The 25289-nt window shown below is 40.5% G+C and overlaps 1 protein-coding gene across 5 annotated transcripts; it reads right to left on the bottom strand.

The window, feature by feature from the left end:
• Window positions 1-24122, bottom strand: LOC138948862 (uncharacterized). 5 transcript variants are annotated; one of them, XM_070320488.1, is made up of 9 exons: window positions 23726-24122; window positions 20880-21020; window positions 8758-8834; window positions 5203-7144; window positions 4567-4707; window positions 3609-3689; window positions 3129-3236; window positions 2132-2212; window positions 1-266 (listed from the first exon to the last, which is right to left on the bottom strand). In XM_070320488.1, exons 1-9 carry the CDS (start codon window positions 23781-23783, stop codon window positions 52-54), a joined length of 2844 nt encoding a protein of 947 aa, XP_070176589.1. In that variant the 5' UTR covers window positions 23784-24122; the 3' UTR covers window positions 1-51. The 5 variants fall into 5 exon arrangements, with proteins under 5 accessions (XP_070176589.1, XP_070176593.1, XP_070176591.1 ...); XM_070320492.1 differs by having other exon boundaries at window positions 5203-5551; window positions 23726-24117; XM_070320490.1 differs by lacking the exon at window positions 23726-24122 and adding an exon at window positions 22797-23239.
• Between the last annotated feature and the right edge of the window lie 1167 nt (window positions 24123-25289).

Genomic DNA, 25289 nt, shown 5'->3' with positions numbered 1-25289 from the left:
ATCAGCAACAACATTGGAAAGATGATCAGTAGCTGAAAAGCGGAACATTATTTAGTTTCGCTGATTTCTTTGCAAAGCAGTAATCCGGTTTCGTACATAGTTCTTGACGTGTAGCCAGGTACGATTTTTCAGAGCCTCTTCAGCCTGAAGGCACTTCTGGATATCCTCTTTTCTTGGCAGCACTTGCGTGGCGATATATTTTAACAAATGAGCCTCCACTGCCTTCACCTCCTCCTCCAACCACAGTCGACGTGGCTGGTTTGAACCTTTGTGGACACAGATATCACAAGACCTATTACCGGAGATACAAAGGTTAAATATGTTATCGGATTAAAACTTTATAAGGAACAATCATGCCAACTCAATATGAGCGCCGGGTAGTCTGGTGGTCTAGGCCGACAACTCGTGATCTCAGTGTCTCTATTTCGAATCTTGATTGGGCATGGACATTTATTTTCCCGAGTCAACATTTGTTCTGATTCTTCTTCGTGGCACTAAAGCTAGTACACTAAAACTGTCACATTTTCACTGTCAATCTTAGTGCTGCTTACATTTTGGTTGTTCAATGTAAGTTAGATATAGTACCTCCTCTTTTTTCCAATTCCTGGGACTCCCGTCCCCGCCTCTAATACACGGAAGTGTATGTGGGCGTAATCCATTAATTACAAAAGATTTCAAATCTAAATTAAAACCGGAATTACAGACCCTGTACACATTCATTTTCAAAGCATGGGACAGAAGCCACGAATGGGCATGAGAAGTGGCAGGTCAGTTAGCCATTGCACTTGTTAACTGATCCACTTATTTATTCATTTTTAAATAATTATACAATTTACTGCTTAGTTTTGAATCAAGAAAACTGAGCGACAGCAGGCCATTTTGATATGTTAAAGAACGTACGGATTTGAACTGCTCTTTGACAAAATGCCACTCCTAGTTAGATTAACAGTTTACTCGTTATGAACACAGACCTGTTTACATCCTGCATTAAAACCAGTCAGAAAAACACTCTCCAGAAGCTACCTTTATTTTTTGTGGACCGGCTCGTTCATTTTATTTAAAGATTTTCTTTAAAGTTTTTCAATTCAAAGAACTGTGATCTTTGCTATATTGGAGAAAGATTAATGGAGATCACTTTTAGACTCAAAAAGACTTTCAAATTCCGGCAACAGCACAAGTCACTGACCGTAGCAAGAGATAATGTCGAAGCACAGACATACTGGTCAAATAAACTCGATGCGAAGCAGGCTCATGTTTTGCCAAACACAATTTGTTTGTTTCCATGTTCATTTGTGTACTGCATTTTGTAAATAAACTAATGCTGCGTCTAACCTCGGGACACGTTCGCTTGGTTCGCGGACGAACGACTGCAGTGACTCATGACTGACTAGCTTTGTTGTTGCACTGATCTCAATTCGATCACCAAAATGCAAGTGATTCGCTCTTCTTAGACTTCGCCAGACACTGCCACTTGACTTGATAGTTTTGCCGATATTCCTGTACAACTTGAGCTTTTTTGGTTGGCATTTTGTCCCCAGAGAGATCGGCCTTACGCTTACGACCCATGTCGATCGGACCGAATGCACAAAAACCACGCGTTGACCGACAAATACCTTGTTTTTGCACATGCGCAGACAAGGCTGTTCCGGTCGGCCTTGAGCTAAAAGGGTTTTCGGGAAATCAAAATCCCGGTGACTACTAGTACTACAATTTCGACTTTAAATTTTCACACACGGAAATGGTTCTTGTGACCGGAATTTCCGGTAGATTTCCGTAATACCGGAATTTAGACCCTAAATCCGTAATAATTCCGGGAGGGTAAACAGGTCTGTGAACATACTCTATGTTTCCTTCCAAGTGCTTTAGAGAAGGGTATTACCGTACTCAAAAACACAATAACTATACGCTCCTAGTTAGATTAACAGTTAACACGTTATGAACAGGCTCTATTTTTCCTTTCAAGGGCTTCAGAGAAGGATATTACCTTACTCAAAAACACAATAACTATCTAGTTTACTGGTTTTGTTCTACTTTAAAAGAATAACTTTTGTGTGGATTGAGTCAGCTCCTTAAAGCTCAGTTCACAAAGAGAAAGAAGAGGTATAAAGACAATGATTATGTTTCCACTCACTGTTGCGCGTTGCCTTTGATTTGAGCTTCTTTGGTTTGGAATGGCTCCACTGTTCAGGTAGGTACTCATTGTCAGTTGAACCTTGGGGAAAAAAAAGACGATAGATTTTCTCAGCTGCCTTATCTTTATTTCAAATCATTTGATAGATTATGCAAAATAGCAAAAAAAGGACAACAGCTAAAAGACATATGCTTTTAAAATATCAATTTCGTTGTCAAATAACTAAACACAAGAGTTTCCACTATGGAATGCGGTCATTCAACAACTAGGTAATGGGCGCTTAGTTAATCGTCCGTACATGACGCCAGCATTTCTTTCTTTCTTTATTTGGTGTTTAACGTCGTTTTCAACCACGAAGGTTATATCGCGACGAGGGAAAGGGGGAGATGGGATAGGGGAAAGGGTGGAGATGGGAGGGAGCCACTTGTTAAGTGTTTCTTGTTCACAAAAGCACTAATCAAAAAATTGCTCCAGGGGCTTGCAACGTAGTACAATATATGACCTTACTGGGAGAATGCAAGTTTCCAGTACAAAGGACTAAACATTTCTTACATACTGCTTGACTAAAATCTTTACAAACATTGACTATATTCTATACAAGAACCACTTAACAAGGGTTAAAGGAGAAACAGAATCCGTTAGTCGCCTCATACGACATGCGGGGTGCAGAGAAATAAGGATGTGGAAAAGAAGACTTTTGGTAAGTGAAATAAAGGTGATGGATCCAGTCAGGCAGAAATAAGACAACAAGAAAAGAATTGGAAAACTGCAGGGAATAGTAGGGAGAGTTTTCTTGGAAGGAAATATAGGTGAAAGGACTGGTAAGGCAGAAATAAGACAAAAGAAGAGAAGAAACAGAACCGTTAGTCGCCTCTTACGACATGCTGGGTAGCAGCGGGTAAATTCTTTCTAGTCCCAACCAATATGGGACTCCCCCTAACCCGCGGGGGGTGACGCCAGCATGTTTCTAAATTAATTTATATGCAATAAAGCTTACTTTCGTTAGATGACGCTGAAGGAGAAGTGATCTGTGTGAATACACTGCATCTTTTGTTCATCATTGCCACACCAACAGGAGAGAATGTCCAGGAGGAAGGGGGCTCGCCTGGGGACATAATAAAATTATAATTAATTATTTATTGTATTAATTATGTTATGTTCAAAATAAATAAACGTGTGTTCCGTGTTATGAGTGTACAGGAATGAACTATTCTTCAAAGGTACAAATACATTTCAGATGTAAGACAATCAAAATGCATCAACGAATGCAGTTCTACCCCTCATCCTTAACCCCCACCCACCCCCCAACATTGACGCCGTAAAAAAACACCTCCGACAAGCGTGTTGGACACAAACAACTCTGTGAGTTAAATTCAAGCTGTTCCCACTCGAACACAGGAACCCCCTGACCTTCATCCATCTCCAGTCGCGCCCCCATGGAAAATTGGTTGACTAAGGAGAAAGATATATACTGAACTGTTTGAGCATGCACTGCTGTCAGCAGCACACCGTTGAAACTTCCTTTGGATTTCTGGTGCTTCCTCATCATCAGCAGAATCTGACAAATACAAAAACATGAATAACCCTTGTGATATTACCTCATTTTTTGTTTGTTTGTTTGCTTAACGCCCAGCCGACCACGAAGGGCCATATCAGGGCGGTGCTGCTTTGACATATAACGTGCGCCACACACAAGACAGAAGTCGCAGCACAGGCTTCATGTCTCACCCAGTCACATTATTCTGACACCGGACCAACCAGTCCTAGCACTAACCCCATAATGCCAGACGCCAGGCGGAGCAGCCACTAGATTGCCAATTTTAAAGTCTTAGGTATGACCCGGCCGGGGTTCGAACCCACAACGGGGCGGACGCCTTACCACTAGGCCAACCGTGCCGGTCATATTACCTCATGCCAGGGTGACAAGTTTATACTAAATAAGTAAATGTATTCACTTTTACATGGAATGGCAGCTACAAATAAGAAATTAAATCTACTATGTTACTTTGTGGGAGTGAGGAGGGGGGGGGGGGGGGGTAAAGAGAAAGAAAAGTCATGTTTGCAACTACAAACTTAAGAGACTTTCAGACACTGAACAGCGACATCGCCATTCAAATATGTCCTGTCCCCACTCCAACACCATGTAGATGGGATGGATTCAGCCCATATTGTCCCTTACTGTCACCTACTGCAGTGGAGCGCTGCGGACTTAAATTAAGGGCCCCTCCTGTTTTTGAACACCAGGAGCTATCTAGTTTGCTGTTAGGTAGGCACCGGCTCATCTTTCCTGCTTCCTTACTTTCTTTTACTATCAACATTCTGTTCACAGTTGTTATTTCTGCCAAAGTGACCAATCGCATTTGTTTTTATCCGAAACTGGGAGTGCTTGCAGTACTGTAGTTGATAGCATGCGTACACAGAAGAAGAAGACTTACTGTCAGGTGCAGCTGTAGCAGGACAAGGTTGATGCATAGGCGGAGAGGGCTGGTTATGTGGCGGTGCCAAAGAGTCTTTTGTTGCGAACCTTCCTGATGCAGATCGTTCTGGAATAGGGCTGTGACCCTTTTCAACAAATTCTGTAAATAATAGTTACAATATGATAGAATAGATAAAATCCCAGATCGCAAGTACAAAAGTTTATGTAGTAAGTACCGTAGTATTAATGTTTGCTTTATTGTGTAATGCAAATTAATGTTAGCACAATATATCACATTGTAGTGTGCATTGAAGTATGAACGTTCTCAATTTAGATTTAAAACAAATAAAATTGTATTGGTGGTTCAATGTCACTAGCCACAACAAAGGCGATACCAGAGAGAGGGAGACCGGGATTCAAACCTGTGACTATGAGAGTCAGAGGAACTATATGTAGTCCACGCTGTGTACCGAATGAGCCATCTCAGCCCCCCAATTTAGAAGAAGAAGAAGAGGCAGAAGAAGCAGAAGGAGAAGAAGATGAATTTAAGAATACAAAAAAAAGGTTATTACAATACTAGATTTAGAGATAGTCTAGCTGTGTTCATTTTGTGCAAAAAGAGCAAAGGAATTCATCTTCAAAATGTCACACATACCTGCCTCCTCATCCGAGGTGATGGCTTCATCTTCAGCCACTTCCATCTCATCCAGGGTGCAGCGCTGGTGGTCTTGCAGCTTCCCCTTTTCAAGGGCAAGGAGTAATTTGCTGACTTTGGCCAACTGCATCATGTCTGATGGGAGGCGGTAGTACTCGCGGTGAGTGCGAACATCATGTCCCATAAACTGAGCAAGGGCATCCAGCTCGTTGTCCTTCAAACTGACTATCTGGGACAGAGTAGCAACCTGCTTTCGAAGTGAAGTAGATGTGATGAACTGTGGCTCTGCCAACTGCGCTGATGTCACAAACTTTCGAAGCGTGTCAGATCCCCGAATGTGCCCCTCCGACTGAAAGAATGTGCAAGAAAACACAAATTTGTTGGAACCGCTGACACCAGCATCATCTCTTTTTTGCACAAGCAGTTCCACAGCTGCTTTCACCTGTGCAGTCATGAGAATTGGGACAATTCGGCCACGTTTTCCGATTATCTCAATCCTGGTCAGCTTGTTACATAGGATTTTTTCAAATGTGCTAAGTGATTTGAAGACATCCACATCGTGAGTTTCGTGTTGATTTAGATCTACTAGTTTCATTCTTGAGGCCTCGCCTGACCTTCTCCTGTTGAAAAGGATTATCTGGGTCAGAGTGACTTCCGCAAGGCTTTTCCATGCTGCCTTGATCTCCTTTTCTTCGTGTGCTGTAGTGAGGGTTTGGGTGGCCGCGGCTGAAACATTGCTGAGGTGAGAGGAGAGCTTGGCGACGTCTCTCGACAGAGGAAGACGTTTTGCATGTCCCTTTTTCTGTTCATACAGATTGCGACTTGCGTGGGCAGAAATTTCTTCATTCCATCTCATCTGATGGAGTTTCAGGTATCCCTGAACATCACACTTCAGACTGTCATTCCTTTTTTCCACGGCCTGGACCTCCAGTATGTCAGCACACAGCTTGATTGTGTAGCCAAGTTTGTTGGCTAAGGATGGAATTCGGAATTTGTATTCCTCTGCTTCGTAACCAGCGACTTGTTTGGTTGCTTCTATTACCGTTTTGAACATTTCAGGCGTGAGAAATTCCTTGAGAGAAGCGTTTTCAAGTCCTGACACTTTTCGCAGTTTCAATAACAGACGTGAAACCTCCCTCACTTTGTTTCGTATTTGGGCGAAACGACTCGGGTTAAATCCGTGCCGTTTTACTTGGCTTCTCGCAAGCTCTTTGATCAAAGGGTCAGTTTTGACTACCAGACGGATATGGTCTGACTGCAGTGTGTCAAGAAAAGACTGGAATGCCTCCGACTCATCTTCCTTGCATTCAGAATCGGGCAACATTAGCTTCCCTTTCTTTACAAATTCCCTCCGTGAGCCATCATTTGCTTCTACGCACTTGTGCCTGTAAATATCCTTTATTTGAAAGTATCCAAGGCAATAAGGGCAGGCAACAAAGTTGCTTACCGAAGGACTTTCTCGCTTCCTCCGTTTCACCACCAGTGTCCCAGACACATTTCTCAGAACACTCAAATTGTGCTGATGGTCACCAGCATTCCGAAGCTTTGTCAGCTCTGCCTTCTTTTCTCCGGATCCTTTCTTAGCATTCAAGTAAGGGACCATAGACTTTTCATCTTTGTGCTGCGTCTCAATATGCCGAGGCAAACGTGATTGTGGTTTCTGACAAAACAAACAAAAGTGCTGCTTAGGCTTGGGTACAGTTTTGTCACCAACAGTCTTTGTTTCAGCGAAGGACAATCCTTTGATTCTGCATGGATCTTCTTTGGGGCATGATGTGGACTCAGGACAAGCAGGTTCAGCAGGGGCAGGGCAAGTACTTTCAGTTCCCGTAGCCATTTTTGTGATGAGTTGTGACCCAAAAAACAATGGTGGGTACAAATGCGATCCGTCAATGCTGCTGGCAGAGTCTGGGACATATGTCATGTCTTTGTCTGAAAAATCCTGCAAAATACAATAACTATCGTCAAAAATTGCTGTCAGTTTGCACTGAGCCTCCCTCCGGCAGAAGATATGTGACCTTGAAGAGAAATCTTTCATAGAACATGGGGCGGGTGGTTTTGTGGAAAATGTGTCATTCACGCAGCGATACCGGGCTCAATGAGTCCCAGCTGGAACAAAACTTTAAAACGGATGTTCTGGGTATGACAAACCTTGAGGCCCCATTGTCTGGGGTCCTCTCCAGGTCCTAAAAACTAGTGTCCAGGGGTTTACCTTAACTTATTTTTTTTAGGTCAGCAATTTGAACCGGCCCAAACAATTCCCAACCGGCCCGCGTCACGATATGAAAATATAGCTCAATAAGCACATTCCTGCTCAGGGACGGTTAAATTGTCCGCCCGATTGCCAGAGGCGATTAAAATATCCGTCTCCGCTAGAAGAAACCGTCTGGCAGCTCGCCCATCTGGCCAGTGAAAATTCTGGTCAAATGCAAAAGTGTTGGTTGTACTACTATGGTGTTTTAAAGCCACATTAACACTGCAGATGCAGGAACCTCTGGCATCTGCAAAAACACCTCTATTTTGATTGTACAAAGAAATCTGATACTCATAATCTGTTGTGTGGTATGTACTGGACCAGCAACATTTCTGTCTGGCTAGTCACTTTCTTGAAGTTACTCGTTCGGCTGGCAAATTAAAATTTTGAGATTTGGCCATCACTGCTGCTCATACAATTGGTCACATGTGCAACCTCATAGATCTGCCAAGGGTTTTACAAGTCATGATGCAAAAAGAATATCCATTGACTTGAACAAATACCAAAAAAGTAAAGCCTAGCTATTTTCTGTGCTGATCAAGATTTTTTTAATCTCAATCATTCTTGTCAAGGATGGCCAAATCTTCAAATCTTAACTCGCCAACAGGACTAGTAACTTCAAGAAAGTTACTACACTAGTACTCACTAGCCCGCCAGAAATGTTGCTGGCCCAGCACATGCCCCAATTGTTGCATCGCTTTGAAACTTGAAATTACAACCAAAACTGTTGCATTGGTACAGAATGTTTATAGCCAGCCGACAAGTTGCCAGGTGGTTTCTCTTAGCCCGGCAGATTTTTTTTACTCACTCCTGGCAATCGGGTAGACTATTTGTCTATCCCTGCTGGTCAATAGTGAACTATAGGTTTTTCGAGAAATAATGTTGCCATTAGATTTGCTAATAAAGCGAAGCAGGTCTACTAAAATTTGTTGTTACATGTCCATTTGGAAGGATGCTCTTCTCACTAGTTAAAAGTCTGTACTGAACTGTGACGATAAATAAAGAAATATAAGCACAGCCTCAGAAAATGGAATCATAGGCACAAAAAAACACATTAACAGTAAACAGTCACAAATTAAAAACGTTAATCCAATCAATAGTGAGGAAAAATAGAATGCACAACTCTGATGCATGTTTTTCAGAGGCAAAAGAACATAGACTGCAGATAGCAAACATATTTCATTGCCTTGGTCATCACAGGAAACTCACAAGTAATGCAGATCAAACATTTAACAAATCAAATCGCAAAAACAAAATATCTTCAGACAGGGCAACAAATAATCTACTCTGTAAAAACTCACCATTTGGGAGTCAACTGAGTGATGGCTGCTTGTAGAGTCCTCTGTCACAAGCGCCTGTGGTTCGAAGCTGCAGTCAACTGTAGGAAAGACAGACAGAAAGCGCCTGTGGTTGCATGATGCTTGGGACTTAAACCTGTTTTTGAGCTTCATATTTCCCCTTTACGTTGGTTTACAGTTAGAACAGTCTAGTTAACTGTTTTCATATTTGTGTATAATAAATTTGATATGGGAGATTTTACTTCATTCGTACTGAAGCTTGCGTAGAGTCCAGCTAGATCAGCTGTAAGTCCTATTTCATAGACTGGACTGGAGAAAGGCATTATGGTTTGTCTACACATGCGACTCAGTTGCGGTCGCCCTCTTGTTCCTGAATCAAGCTAAAGCCAAATACTGGTTGAACGTCCGTATATGGCCTTGGCTCAGAAATGGCGTCGAACTCCACTTTCCCCCCACTCGGGTTATTCATGGCCTAATTTCTGTGAACAGAGCCACAGAAGGACAACGGAAAGAGATTTCTTGGATCTAAGACATGTTTACCTTTCCGTTTTCACTTCAAGTCGATAGCCGATGTTGTTCTTTTGGTCGCTGTGACGCAATTTGTGCTAACTATCGGCCGAGTTTTCTCGATTTGTTTGTGACATTTTACAGTGGGTCTAATTGGATTAATTTATTGCGATAGTGTTCGAGGACATAACATAGAAAATGAAGTTTTCCTGTTCTGCAAAGGCTGATGAAATCATAGAGTATCTTTCGGGCAGAAACGGTCAATGCATCGCCGAGTATTTTCCGGAAACAAACGAAGTGATGTTCATCACGTATTGTCGTAAGGAAACACGCGGATGAATCGTTCACTACAATGAGTTATCAAAAAAATACAATCGCCGTTGTTCACTCAAATATTTGATGAGACTAGACCCGAGTATTATTTGCTGGATCAAAATTCATGGTTTGCGTTGTAGTTTGTACAGAAAATGGCTTCATAGGTGAAATGTGTCAATTTGCTGTAAGATGCATCGTGATGAACTACATTTTTCATCGGACTAATATTTTATCGGAAAGGTGTGAGCGGTCACATTCCATTGTTTTAGGCGCGAAATCAATAAAGGGTGAAGCGTCATTGTGAATGAAGTCGTCATGGACGAAGGAAATAGAGAACGTAAAGGTAAATGTTTTGCTGTAATTGTGTTATCTAGAGTGATGAACTGCGTGGCTATGAATAAATGTTTGTAGTTTGTTAATTTGTCACAATGCAACGATGTTTGTTTTTCTGTATTGTTTAGCAAGTACTTGTGCGTAGTTTCCGATCTTGAGACAATTTTCAATTCGATTCCTACATGTGAAAAAAAAAAAATGTGTATCGATCTTTTGTAAAGTGATGAACTTACATTTTATAGAAACAATTTAATGAAAGACTGGAGAAATAATCATAACTGGCATGATTTCACCAATAATTTGAAAAAAATAAAACCGTCAGCATGTTGTTATTTTGATAGACAAATGCAATGCCTAATGTCGACGTAGTTCATCACTTTTCAACAAATAAATTACACTGATCTAAAAGTTAGCAATTTTTGTTGTTATTTTAGAAATCAGTCATGAAAAAAATGCCTTAATCTAATTGTTTACCACGGATCTTCATATAGTTTTGATAAAATCAAACTTATCTCCTAGAATTACTTAATTGGCGTAGTTCATAACCTTACAGCAAGCATCTATTGCCAAATGTGTGTAAAGTGATGAACAAAGGTAACTTTGTTTTCCTTTGTCATTGATTGGAATTTTTTAAACAGTTACCTTTTACTTGTGTCAAGTTCAAAATCTGTGATGTTCAACTAATTACAAAATGTCTTCAAGTCACATGAGCATGCACAGTTCATCATCTTACATCAGATCTCTGCAATCTGATTTGTGTAAAGTTATGAACAAACACCAAAGTTTTCTCTATCTCACATTATTTTTTTGAACATATCATATTTGGAGTATTTTTAATCTTAAGTCATATATGGGGAAGAATTTGAAATGGTGTCGAATTCTTGTGACACAAAGGGCAAAATTACAAGTGAGCAGAAACAATTTTTATTTCCTCTATAAAGTTTATTAATCCATGCAGTATGTGTTCACATAAATGAAAAAGGAATATCGGCAAACAGTCTGAAGTGGTAGAGTGTCAAAATAAAATACAGAGCTGGTTACACATCACCGTGTCACATCACAATATCTATACTGTTGTTTTCACTTTAAGGTTTTGCAAATTTGGATTCCATGCAATTATTCTATGCACAGCCAAGTATCTTCGCACAAAATCTTGTCCAATTTGATGAAGTTTCATCAGTGTCTCATGAGTCGAATCTTGGAGTAGGTTACAGTTTCACCAAAGATGCTGCTGATACACAGTTTTTGACATTTTTTAACTGATTTCACACAGATTTGCTTTTTGCTTTTCATTATAAGTGTCTTGGGTGTCTGGAAATGTTTTTTAAGATAATATAATGTCTTTACTATGTACATAAGCAATATTTTTTTCTCAAATCTCTGAGTACCCTGTTTCTGGTTTTGCCTGTTATCGGCAATTTACTCCCTGGCACTTACTATAAAGTTTGAAAGCATAAATGTGCAAGGATTCAAGAAGTATAAACTATCAAATTATGATTTTTTTATACATATTACCTGCAGCACACAGACATATCTTTTTTTAGGCCGCTGAGTATCAAGCCCCACTGTGGTGCTGGTTACCTGTTACCAAAAACACTACTTCTCCCTGCTTTCAGGACAGAAAATGTACTGCCAGTACCCTAATTTTATGTTGAAATGTTAGGAACAAGGTTGCTTGCATAGTTCACCGCCGCATGAAGGGTTGCAGTGAGTTGTGTGAGAGAAACAGTAAGTAAAGTGTTACAGAATGCCCTGGAGTAAGTTACATATCACGAAAATTGTCCATTTTCATAAGATTAAGCAAGAAAAAGCTTTCCATCAGTCTAAATAGCTGATTAGAGTTATTGCAATTTATGGTAGCCACAAATCTTGGTGCACTTATATATATACAATGTATAGATATATATATTTGTTTATTCATTATAACAGGGTATAGCGAACATAATACTTCATAAAGAGAAGAACGTGTCATTTCGCTGAGACAAACGGCTGACTCAGAACCAGGGTACCGTGTTAATCTGTAGGTTACAAGTTGAATGAATATAAGGGCATGAAAATATCCCCATTATTAATCCAACTGTTAACTTCATAGTAATCAAAACAGCATTTTTAGTCTTTAAGGCATATTATACATGCAACGTGTAAGGGTAATTCAGAGAAAAAGTTATGTGCGTTTTAAAACATCATTTGCAACATTCCATCTTTTATGTAAGGAAAGTATTAAGCAGATTAAGAACAAAGCATTTTGCAAGGCACAGTTATCTTACAACTTGCAGAAGAAAAAAAATCATTTTGGTCTTGTAGAAAATAAGACAGAAAACGTGTCAAACATGTACACTACAAGATTAGCAAGTATCTTCCAAGCTATTTCACAATCTACAGAGTAAAAGGGAAAAAAGGTCAGCATCAAAAGAAAGAAAAAAAAACAAGCTAGACCACAATCATTTGCAAAATAAACTATCAGTTTCAGTGTCAAGAGTTGTGCTATTCAGCAACAAAAGCTCTGGCAAATGGTTGACATGTTTCTGCAGGCTTGTTCAAAAGGTATAGTAGATGTTTCGTCCGTCATCATGAAGAACAGCACTGTCCATCTTCTCCGCTATGTCCTGGAGAGGAATTTGATACTCCTCGACAAATGAGAGGGCATCACTGAATTTCCAAGCTGCTCCCCATGGTTTGAGATAGCGTCCAGAAATGACCCCTCCTTCTTTCTGTGTGACCTGTGTAAATGAGAAGTGAGAATAGCCAAGTGTTACTACAGTGGTGAGGCTCTACATAGGATGCACAAATACTCTGTAGGCGGAGAAGCAAAACTGGCATAGCAGAAATACTTGAAATTAAAATTTGCATTTGTAATAAATGGTCTTCACTTATTCCGTCGCCGAAGTTAATGAGTCTTACACATATTTTTCTTCATCCTCACCTGTGCCATGTAAATGACAGCTGATCCATTCTTCTTTGGCACCTTCACCTTAATGAAATCCCCTGGCTTGAGTTGAGCTTGTCCTTGGTTAAGGTAAACTGAGTTCAGTACTGAATCATGTGCCTATGGTTGTTTGGCAAGTAACTTCACTGGTTACAAATTAACAAGAAGAGCAAACGCTCGATCGAGTCACTTTCGCAGTTCTGAATATTATATGAGGCATCAGATGGACAGGAAGAAATTGCTATTCACAACACAATGAGTCACGTTCACATAAAATTTGAGCCCGGTCACTTTTATAGTTTCCGAGAAAAGCCCAACGTTAAGTTGTGTGTTGCCGAACAGAAAAGGCTAGTTATCTCCCTTGTTTTTCTGATAACGTTCGTAAAAGGCTACAGATGTAAATACTTTGATGTAAAGAATAATCCTACAAAGTTTCAATCACATCCGATGAACTTTGTCAAAGATATAAAATGTCTAATTTTTCCTTTGACGCTGACCTGTGACCTGGAAAAAGGTCAAAGGTCAACGAAACCATCGTTAAAGTGTAGAGGTCATTGGAGGTCACGACTAAACAAAATATGAGCCCGATCGCTTTGATAGTTTCCGAGAAAAGTCCAACGTTAAGGTGGTGTCTACGGACGGCCGGCCGGACGGCCGGCCGGACAGACTAACACTGACCGATTACATAGAGTCACTTTTTCTCAAGTGACTAAAAAATGCACAGAACAATCACTAGCTATAGGTTCATGAAATACATACAACAAATGGTTTGTATTGCATTCTACTTTCCAACTAAAATCTCTGTAACATTTTGTAACTGGATAAAAGGGTATTGTTTATAGTTGGGGAAGTTGTAACTGAAGCATACCAGTAAATTACGTAGGGGGGGGGGGGGGGGTAACCGTGTGTGTGTATGGGGGGGGTTAAACGTGTGTGTGTGTGTGTGTGTGTGTGCGTGCCGGTGTTTGTCAGTGTGTGTGTGTTGGTGTGTGTTGGTGTGGATGTGTGCGTTCAGGGTATACTGTGAGGAATTGTCACACACACACACACGCACACACACACACATACTCACACACACACACGCACACACACACACACACACACGCGCGCGCGTGCGCGCGCACGCACTCACACACACACACACGCACACACCGTAGTAAATTGACGGGTCTTTTCAGTTTAATCCGCAAGTTGTACTTAGCACTTGAAGACGGCTCTGCTGTGTTTTCTGAAAGAGTGTAAAGAGCTCATATCAGTTTCACGGTAAAAAATATAAATAAAACAAAATCAACAACACAAAATATACATACCCTTCTCCCCTCCCCAGCGGGAAAAAAACACACACCAAATCATTGTCCAGTAGAATAAGGTAATTGGTTTCTTTCTCTTTTCTTTCTGGTCATTGTACATGTTCCCATAGCTGAAAACTCCAGTACTACAGCCTTGTGTATTCCAGATTTAAAATTGTTCGATTTTAGTCTTTACCAAATCTATATTAAAAATGGGGGCAGCCTGGGTACTGTAACATACTGAGTGTGTGTGTGTGTGTGTGTGTGTGTGTGTGTAATAATTTTCTTTTATTACAAAGAACAATCACAAAAGGAACGCCTAGCAATTAAACTCTTCTCTATCTCCCCTTCCTCTACCCCTCGACCCCACCCCCCAACACACACACACACACACACTCTTACACAGACACACACACACACAGACACACACACACACAGACACACACACACATGCCGCGTACATGACACTGAGCATCAGATTGTGGTCACAACAGCGAACAGTGCACTGTGTTTTTCTGGCTCTGTACCACGCTCGCCTTTCACGCAGTACCACCTCTCTCACCACTCCCACCACCACCACCCTGCGCCACCCCCTTCCCTCCTCCTTGGAACTGCGGCAGGCTCCCGTCCGTGGAGGCAAGGAAGATAGAGAGTGAAGTGGTACTGACAGTGTGCACACCGCGAAAAAAAAAAATCGACACTGGACAGTACTGTCGCCAGCAGCGTTGGTTACCTGCAGCCGTTGTGTCGTGTAGTGTAACGCGCTCCGTGTCAGTCAGCAGATACATAACTTTAACATCTTAAATGGGTAAATCTGTCAGCTACACGAAATACTTTGAGTTTTCTGTTTAATCCTTCTATTAACTTTGCTCTCCATTCGAATCGCTCGATAGCAGGCATCTTTGCAAGCCGGAGCGCGTTACTGACACCAACTTTGGTGTTGGGTAACCCATTCGTAGGAAATGATGGTCGAGATGAATTAAATCACGGAGAATACTCAAAATTCTGGGCATTTTCAACTGAATCCATTTCACTATAGGCCTACCATCACGCTACCCAAAGGTTAATAGAGTGGAAAACTACTCTGAGCGTGGGAGTTACCGACACGTCTGATCTACGTTACACCAGTGAAATGTAACTAACTCTAATAGACCACATATTGAATAAGTATTTACAGTTCCCTGAAATACATGTGACTTCGAAGACATTATATCGCTCATTACAGTGCCTTCGCGCAAATGTAAAACTTGAAAGCGAGTGATAATCCACGACAGCAAGGTCTCGTTCCGGAGTGCGTTACAGTTCACCGCATGCTTCAATCAAACATCCGTGGTATGGTGTATGTAACCAACTTCATTATGCATAATAAAACACATTTAATGCAACCTTCATCCAAATACTGGCACAAGGGAAAGCAGGAGAAATAAACAACAACAGGAAAACCTGTGAGCAGAGGTTCTATAAATTCGTCATTATTCTTGGTCGAGCGAGTTAGCCTACACGAAGAACGTAATTTCGAAATCGCGTTGGAAACCAACTCCGTCGATTAAGGAATTTTTACCATTAAAAGAGTGAATGGAAAGAAAGATGTGGTGTTACTGATTTTGTTTATATTCAGGAAAAGCGGGGGGAGGGGGGGGGGGTGTTTTTTTCAACTGCTTCGAGATGTAAGTTACTTACACCAAGATATTGACACACCTTCGTCTTTGAAACCAACGCCTTGCAAAACCATTTTCGTGGTTTGAACTTAACGAAACAAAGAATAATAACCAATACCGATTTCCTGTTTTTTACAGACTAAAAAAATGAAAGAGACAGAAATCATGTATTAATACCTCTTAGTTTGTACTCCTCAGTAAGTTACATACACGACGAAAACAACCACCGTTGTGTTCCGTAACTACCGCTGTCTGCCACAGTGTTTTTTCGTGTAAGGTCAAGATAAAGGCGAGTGCGTTTAATACTATTGAATAACGAAGAAAAATAAGACAATTACTTTAACATAGCGACAATCGAGCGAAAAGTTTTCTGACGACAGTAAGAGCGCGTTTCCCTACACTGAGACGACTGTACTGGATGTGGTGTTGGTAACTCACGCCTACAAGTTCAGCACGTTCATGTGTAAAAAGAACAAAATGCGTGTCTAACGTTTCAGTTTGCATTCTGTCTTTCCAAACTGTAAGCTAAATTAAATAAGTGAAAGAAACAAATACAATCACATCAAGTGCAGGTGGGCGTTACGCTACACGGTATTCGTTTGGTGTTTGTAACGAGCTCCGGGTTCGGAAATACACTTCTTCCGTTATTATTTATTTTTCATAACTAAACTCGTGTTTTCCGAGTTTGAATCACTTTCTGGATTAAACAAAATTAAAATCATTATTATTCGTACAGGTAACAAAGAAAACGACGAAAACCCCTTGAAATGAACATCGGCAAATTTTGCCGGACTTCAGAACACGAACCAGTCATCAAATTGTGAAAACAAATCACCGACATCAACCCATAATGTTTTTAGAACAATAATATTATATTTTAATACAAGAATAACCACACAAAAAGTGAAAGAAAGCAAAAAAACAGTGATTTTTTAGTAACTGGAGGGCGTTACATGATGCCCAAAATGGTATCAACTTACCTTCCGCATTTTCGGCGCTGGGTGCCGGGTCACACATCGTGGACAGCAAATGAACCAGAAGATAAGTGGATATTAACATGTTCCAAACTTTTCGCGGGAAAAAAATAGGCAAAACAAAGCGATGAAGTATAACCGAAGTACGAAGTCTCGAAAATCGACGACACGAAAAAATAAAATAAGACCGAGGAGAACACATCTTCATAGTAATTTCCGTACGATATCATCATGAATGTCTCTTTTTTATTTGTTTGTGTTGTCCCTTAAATTTATCGTATAGTTTTCTTTCTGCCATCGTACATCAACCCCAGACAATGCCGGGAAAGTGCCTACGTGATTTCTGACACGAAAATCTAACGCCCGCCGTGACCCGAGAATATGTTGCAAAAAATAATACTACAGGCTACAGATGTGGTTTCAAGTGCTTGTACTGTGAGCTGAATCTTTTGTGCGCGTGTTTCAGTTTCATCTACTTGATTTTGTCTGTTAGTGTGCCACCTAGTTTCTTCGAAGTATACCTACCCAAGTAAGTGTCACAAAATGGCGGGCAAAATACTCGTGATTTTTGGGCAAATTCTGCTTCTCATAGCTACATTCTTCCCACCAAACCATTTTAAATACCATCAGCTCTTTCTTTATTCATTACTGTACACGTTCCATGCACACAACAAGGAAAACAACCTCACAGTCAGACAGAAAATACGTTTGAAGTGGCTGACTAGGCATTCGACGCCATTTCAGATTCTCCCCCATATATTCTTCCATTTTCACTTATTTTGCTTATGTTCTGTCACCAAAGTGGTTTGCGGGTCTCATTATGTGTTCATCTTGTGATGTAAGGTGATGAACATTTTTCTTATTGGCGTCACTAAATCTTACTATGCTCGGTTTTTTCCTCCAATGTTCTATATTTTATGTCTGCCACCTAATGTAACTTGTTTAATGACATGTTAAATGAATTATGCAGACAGGACAGTCATTTATGTTCAATTTTTTGACAAGTTTGCTGTAATGTGATGAACATCTCCAGTTTTCATGTGATAACTTTTGAGTGCTTCAAGTTACAAGGTTTTTTTTGCCATTGATGTTACCCTCCTTTGATGTGTGTGTTCTGGATATGTGTATTGTGTTCTAGCTCTGTTCCGTTTGGATACTAATATGTGAAATGTGACTTTGTCACGCTGTAAAGTGATGAACAGAAAAGATGGATGAGTAATTTATGTAATTGTTTCTTGTTCACGAACTTGAATTTTGTCTCGTTGATGATACTGTAACATGATAATTTATGTCACTTGACATGATGTTTCAGATGACTTTCTAGATAACGTGCGACCTAAGTTTGATTTTCTAGTTTTTGTACTGAATAGAAACTTGCTGTTCATACAATTCAACATTTCATTGCTTTAAAAGTAAATATTTGCTTGCATTATCACTCTGAAATCTGCTACAGATGCTAATCGGTACATGAATGTGATTCCATGTATATTAACTGATAATTCTGTAAGTTTTTGCTATTTTTAACTGAGGCCCTCACATTGTTGTAAGGTGATGAACTGTCCTGCTGTTTATTTTTGTCGGGAACGTAATTCCAATTACTTTATTTTGAATTTTGTACATATTTATCCTTTTGGCTTCCTTTGTCAATTTACAACTGAAATTTGTAAGCTGTTTATTCAGGTTTCCTTTTAATTGGCATGTTTATCTTGTGACATGATGTAAGGGTGATGAACAGCATGTACGCACATTTTTGTCCACTGTTAACACAATAAATGTCCGATTTCTTCCAGACTTGTTGGGTTGTCTTTGTCATCTTTTTCTCTTTGAGGTGCAGTTTATAAAAACAACATTTTCTGAAAAACACTTTTTGTCACAGTTTCTAGACACCAATTCTGAGCCAAGGCCATATATATCGTCTATCGTCAGACTACATCGTCTGTCTTCCGTCTATCGTCTGTCTTCCATCTACCGTCTGTCTTCTGTCTATTGTATGTCTTCCGTCTGTCTTCCATCTATTGTCTGTCTTCCGTGTATTGTCTGTCTTCCATCTATTGTCTGTCTTCTGTCTATCGTCTGTCTTCCGTCTATCGTCTGTCTTCTATCTATCGTCTGTCTTCCGTCTATCGTCTGTCTTCTATCTATCGTCTGTCTTCCATCTATCGTCTGTCTTCCGTCTATTGTCTGTCTTCCGTCTATCTTCTGTCTATTGTCTGTCTTCCATCTATCGTCTGTCTTCCGTCTATTGTCTGTCTTCCGTCTATTGTCTGTCTTCGATCTACCATCTGTCTTCCGTCTATTGTCTGTCTTCCGTCTATCTTCCGTCTATTGTCTGTCTTCCGTCTATCTTCTGTCTATTGTCTGTCTTCCGTCTATTGTCTGTCTTCCGTCTATCATCAGACTACATCCCAAGAATTCAGCACTTTCTCTAGTGGGTCCTTTATTTTCTCTGTTAACTGTGGGTCAGTCCATTCATCAGATTGGGATCTGCATATATATGAGCGTTGCATAGGCAAAGGCAATATTGCCGATTCATTACAAAGCACTGGAAAGACCGTCTGCTAGACTGCAGCTACTAGTTTTGCAAGGTGTGTTGCAGGAATTGAATTTTTACCAGGGATGTATTTCATGGACGGCAAGAATTTAGTTTTTGTACAAACTATATCGTCTGTCGACCAGTAACAGAAGCAAACCTGACCAGGTATGTGCATGCAAGCACTTAATTCATCCACGGTGATGAAACAGGAAGCATGCTTTATTGTTGTAAATATATAGGATATTGAGCAGCTTCCGTTGACATATATGGCCTTATGACCGAAATAGGTCCATGTGAGACTATCAAATCATAACCCTGAATTCTTCCATGTGTATCAGAATAGCAATTTAACTACATATCTTAGTCATAACTAAACTGTGTTCACTGTAGTGTGATCACCCCTCCAGAAGTATTGCATAACAGTTAGTTAGTCAGGGGTTCCACTGGGTTTTTGCTTTTTGCGTTTGCATACACAACATGACTGAAAAAATGCGTATGAGCCGGGGAAAACGCGTACCATTACAAACTTAATTGGGGGAAAAAACGCGCAGGAGAAGTGTGTTTTTCTCACTACGATTGAGAAGACATGCAGTGTTGGCTTTAACCGGTAATTACCGGTATTTTACCGGTTGAAACGAAAAAATCCCCGAACAAAATTGGCTGCCGTTGATTTTTAGAACTACCGCGTCTTTTTTCGCTGGCAAAACTATAAAACCAGTACTCTGAGCTGGATTCTAACTGGTTCCAATGACCAGCCTACCGTTTTTTTCTGGACTGTTTGCTTCATAAAAGTTTGCGTACCGGTTTGAAAAAAGTACTAGCGCCATCACTGGACATGATGATGATAAGTAACTAAAAGAAGTCCCTTCATCAGATTCTGTTCTTTCACTTTCCGACGACAGATCGGTCTGTTTGCGTTTTGCAGTGGCTCTGTACAGGTAATAGGCCTCTAAGCGAGGAACTGAACTATTTGCATGGCGCTAAATGGAAGATATTTCGGCCTGAAAAACAATCACTGTGGGTCAGTCCGATGTAATCAGAGTAGACCCGGACACCCCTGGCCTGTAAACTGAATCGGCAGTGCACCAAACTGATGGCATGTGTGATAAGGCAGACCATTGTTTTGCTGAACACAGCAGGATCAATTATTTATTCTGTGACTCATGACCCCCCCGACCCCCCCCTCCCCAAAGAAATGTAATGCAATCTTCCTCTTCGGTAGAGCTGGTCATTCATATATATATGGCTATCGCCGGTGGCAGTGACCTAAGGAATAAAGATTCAATTCGGTAGAGCACTGGTACTATGGCCTCTGGCGATAAGTACACAAGTGTTAACAGTGATGAACAAGGCGGGTGGGGAGAATCAGAGGTGGGAGTTCAGGTGCTCTCTTCGTGGCTATTTAGTTTTTTGAGTGCAATTGTAATTTTGCGTGACAAAATGCAACATGTCGGTGAAAATGTGTACGGAGGCTGAAAACTGCGTATATATATACTTTTGTGTGTGCAATAAGTGGAACCCCTGAGTTAGTTCCTTACTTTCTGGTTAAATCTTGCCTTTCAACAAAATAAAAATGGGATTACATTGTACCTGGATGATTGCTGGTGTCATCTGGCAATGGTATGGCAGGTAGACTCTTAGCCAGTGCAGCCTGCACCATTCTTTGGCCGTATGAGAAATGTGGGAAGTACTCCCTTGTTTTAAATCTCTGGCCTCGGCCTCCTGGTTCCACTAGTGACATAATAGAACATTTTATTAGTAAATTTTCATTTGATTAATAATATCATCCTACATGCGTGAGAGAGACACTCGTGAGATAATAATCGTTCAAATCACACGTGTGTATATATCATGTAAATGAGGTCATGTCAAGCAAGTCTGGCAGGGACCTGTTTTTCCACTGCTTATGATGCCAAAGTCACCGAGACAAACGTCATTATAGAAGAAAAAAGATTGCGCTCGCTAATTACCTTCGATGAATTTTTAGAACTAACACGTCAAGCCACACTTTCAGAGTGACGTTTCTTTGCTTTGACGTAATAGATTGCACGAGGCTTTAGAAGAGATCGAGGTTCCAAAACAAGCGTCTTCAATTTAGCTGCCTCGACTGCAGGACATTTTCAGTAAAATACACGTAAGTACAGTATGTAGGATAAACAGAATACTACATGGCTTGCTGTTTTGTACCAGATTTACACTCGTTGCTTTTTAAAATAGTGAATAGCTCGCTTTCGCTCGCAGTTCAATATTTAAAAAAACAACTCATGAAAATCTGGTACGACACAGCAAGCCATATATAGTATTCTCTATTTATACTTCCCTAACTCACATAAAAGCATGTGTACATTTTTAATTGAGAAGCATTGTCATTCAGGTGTGTCTGATCCAAAGGAGTTGGAGTATGATGAGAATGCATTATGTCTTACCACTGACGAGTCTCTGTCAGATGATGAATTGTATGATGCCGAAGAAGGCAGTGAGTTTTCTGACAGTGACATTGCGTCAAAGATGGTAGTGGTCGAGGGGGACCATGGGTTGAATGTCGAGGAGAGAAAAGAAAAAGAGAGCCTATAGGCTATACACTGTTGAATTAGCGGCTATGCTAATTATTCTGTCTGTAATGAACTTAAGTTGATGAGTTTGGGGGAGATACAAAGTACCCGAGCTACTGTAACCGGACTGCCTGGTCTCTGGGAAGAGACAGGGATAAACCATGCACGGAAAAAATACATCATAGGTTTGAGGGGAAGCAGTAATGTCGTGGACAGGAGAAGAAAACAGAACAAAAAGAGGATGAAGAGAAAAAAAGAGGAACAAAAACGTGTGCGTGTGTATGGGTAAAGTAAAACACAAACAGTAGGTTTTTTTTTCAACAGACGGATTTCGTCCCCAGAACGGAAGAATGGCTCCAATACATGATAAGTCCAAAGTCAATCCAGCTTCGCCCGGTCAAATAACTATTCACGTCCTGAACACATTTCCCTATTGCTAAGCCTCAGTACCGTAAGGATTTGATGAAAATGACCAGAAAGTGGGTATCTGTGTGTGTCAGACACGACATTTATGGGTTTTATGTTATAAAACATGTATGTAAAGTATACACGTATAATACATGTATTATCATTATGAGTAGTTAATTAATGAAGAAATCATACTGTCATTTTAATTTGTAACTAGTATGCATTAAATTGACAGAAGAAGACTCATCGTGTAAAAAGCAGAATTAATGATTCGCATGCCTGTTGGACCATGATTATGGGGGAGCCGAGTCTCCACTCACTCACGTGCAACAGGTGAAAAGCATGAACATATTTGACGATGCACAGAGCAGAGAGCGACGTGATCGAGTAACCGGACTTTACGGCCACGCCAGGAAGTCGCCGCGTCGGCTGGGTGATGGTGGAACAAAGAGATGAAACTTTCTTTCTTTATTTGGTGTTTAACGTCGTTTTCAACCACGAAGGTTATCGCGACGGGGGAGATGAAACTAAACTACATTAAGCTTACAATTTCAATGTCAAGCGATTGTCTGCTTCGAGTCCCAGCACTTGTTCTGCCCCTAATTCGTCGATAATATCCCCAAATTTGTCTTTACTGACTGTATCAGCATCACCAGAGATGGTCCCAAAATCTCCGTGAAAAAAAAATCAATACAAATCCATTGCAAACTACCAAAACGTTCACCAAACGAACGAACCGCGGAGCAGCTATGTGCTTGTTTACAAAGGAAGTGACCTAAATGTGGTTTTCAAGCACAGAGAGCGCTTCCGTCCTGTGAGGTCATTCCTAAGTATAGTAACAAAGTCGTGCGGTACAGGACGTGAAGAGTTTTTAATTAAATAAATCGAATTAAAAAAAAATATATAGTCGCACCGTGACTGACTTATTCGGTCTCCCTAATTCAACAGCTACTAGGCCTAAGGCGAGATTGAAATTTGAACATTGGAGCTAGATCTCAACCCGCCTCAGGCTCCTACACATAAATTCAGCAAACAAGACACAAACAAAACATAGTTATATAAATACTGATAAAATCAGTGCTATTCGATCGCTTGTACGCACAGCTAATCTCAGAATCTTTCGGAAGTTAAAAAACCAACATGCATCGTGCCTTCTCAGTATACTGAGAGTATTTAGATCTGTGCACCACTCGCCATAATTTGTTTTAATGTATAAGACTCTTGCATAGTAACCTGTACCAACAACTTGATAAGCCATTGATAATTAATGACTGATCAAGTTCTTGTTAATGTCACTGTCACTGGATTGTGAGCTCTAAATTCCAAAAAACGAGGTTAGCCATTTTGGAATGTCAGAGCCATGTGGCAACAGACCTGAAAGATAAAGTTGAAGGCGCGTCACTATTTCAAAAACAACTCAGTCAACAGTCTTTTCGTCTAAAATGGACAACAAAGTACTATAAATATAATACACACCTGTGTCTGTGGTAATGTACCGGCTGCGGCGTTCACCCCGCGTGTCGGCGTCAGCCATCGTGTCAAATCACGGTTTCACGCGGCAATCCGCTCTCTCTCGCTCTCTCTCTCAATGTTGCCGCCAGGGGAACCCAAAAAACTACAGTTCTTGTTTTGACCGCAAAACACTAGCCCAACACACTCGCCACACACTCAACCCTGACAAAATTATCATAGTTTGGACAGAACCAATAAAATCAAATCCTTGTGTCACATGGTATATCTTAGGGCGGGAAGCTCGAAAATCGAGGCATCCGTTGTTGTGACGTCAAAACAACGGGGTGCGTCAAAACAATTCGGCTCCATTTTCGGGCCAAAGTCAAAACGACGCGGTCTTAACAAGAACACACACACACACACACACACACAAAGAAAAAGCAATGTCCTTTTCAGGACATCCCGCCTGGCTGGTCACTTTAAAAAAGTGAACGCTGCCAAAAGTGTAAACAAGTCGCGTAAGGCGAAATTACTACATTTAGTCAAGCTGTGGAACTCACAGAATGAAACTGAACGCACTGCATTTTTTCACAATGACCGTAGTCCGCCGCTTGTGCAAAACGGAGTGAAACTGACGAGCCTGTTCAGCGCGGTAGTGGTTTGGCTGTGCTGCATAGCACGCTTTTCTGTACCTCTCTTCGTTTTAACTTTCTGAGCGTGTTTTTAATCCAAACATAATTATCATATCTATATGTTTTTGGAATCAGGAACCGACAAGGAATAAGATGAAATTGTTTTTAAATCGATTTCGGAAATTTAATTTTGATCATAATTTTTATATTTTTAATTTTCAGAGCTTGTTTTTAATCCAAATATAACATATTTATATGTTTTTGGAATCAGGAAATAATGTAGAATAAGATGAACGTACATTTGGATCGTTTGATATAAAAAAAAAATTATTACAATTTTTAGATGTTTAATGACCAAAGTCATTAATTAATATTTAAGCCACCAAGCTGAAATGCAATACCGAAGTCCGGCCTTCGTCGAAGATTGCCTTACAAAAATTTCAATCAATTTGATTGAAAAATGAGGGTGTGACAGTGCCGCCTCAACTTTTACAAAAAGCCGGATATGACGTCATCAAAGGTATTTATCGAAAAAAAGAAAAAACGGTCCGGGGATATCATTCCCAGGAACTCTCATGTAAAATTTCATAAAGATTGGTCCAGTAGTTTAGTCTGAATCGCTCTACACACACACACACACACACGCACAGACAGACAGACAGACAGACACACACACACACACATACACCACACACACACACACACACACACACACACACACACACATACATACACCATGACCCTCGTCTCGATTCCCCCTCTATGTAAAAACATTTAGTCAAAACTTGACTAAATGTAAAAAGAGAAACATTCTAACGGTTTTCTGGTGTATGTTTCTGCGATTGTTTTGACATGTGCAAGTGATCTAGAGAGGGTAAATACAGCCAATGAAATTGATTTGGGCGCTCTATCGCCGTTAGTTTGCCAGAACAGGAGGTGGTCCATATTAGGAGCCG

This window comes from Littorina saxatilis, linkage group LG15 (assembly GCF_037325665.1).
Source record: "Littorina saxatilis isolate snail1 linkage group LG15, US_GU_Lsax_2.0, whole genome shotgun sequence".
Classification (NCBI taxonomy): domain Eukaryota; kingdom Metazoa; phylum Mollusca; class Gastropoda; order Littorinimorpha; family Littorinidae; genus Littorina; species Littorina saxatilis.
This window is presented reverse-complemented; position numbering and strand designations above follow the sequence as displayed.

Bases quoted from the DNA above. Each gene is read 5' to 3' on its own strand.
- LOC138948862 (XM_070320488.1), bottom strand. From the start codon at position 23,783: ATGGCTGACGCCGACACGCGGGGTGAACGCCGCAGCCGGTACATTACC. The intron at 8,835-20,879 runs GTACAATGTAAT...TCTTTCCTACAG, and splicing joins TGACACCAGCAATCATCCAG to TTGACTGCAGCTTCGAACCA. The intron at 7,145-8,757 runs GTGAGTTTTTAC...TGTATTTTGCAG, and splicing joins ACTCAGTTGACTCCCAAATG to GATTTTTCAGACAAAGACAT.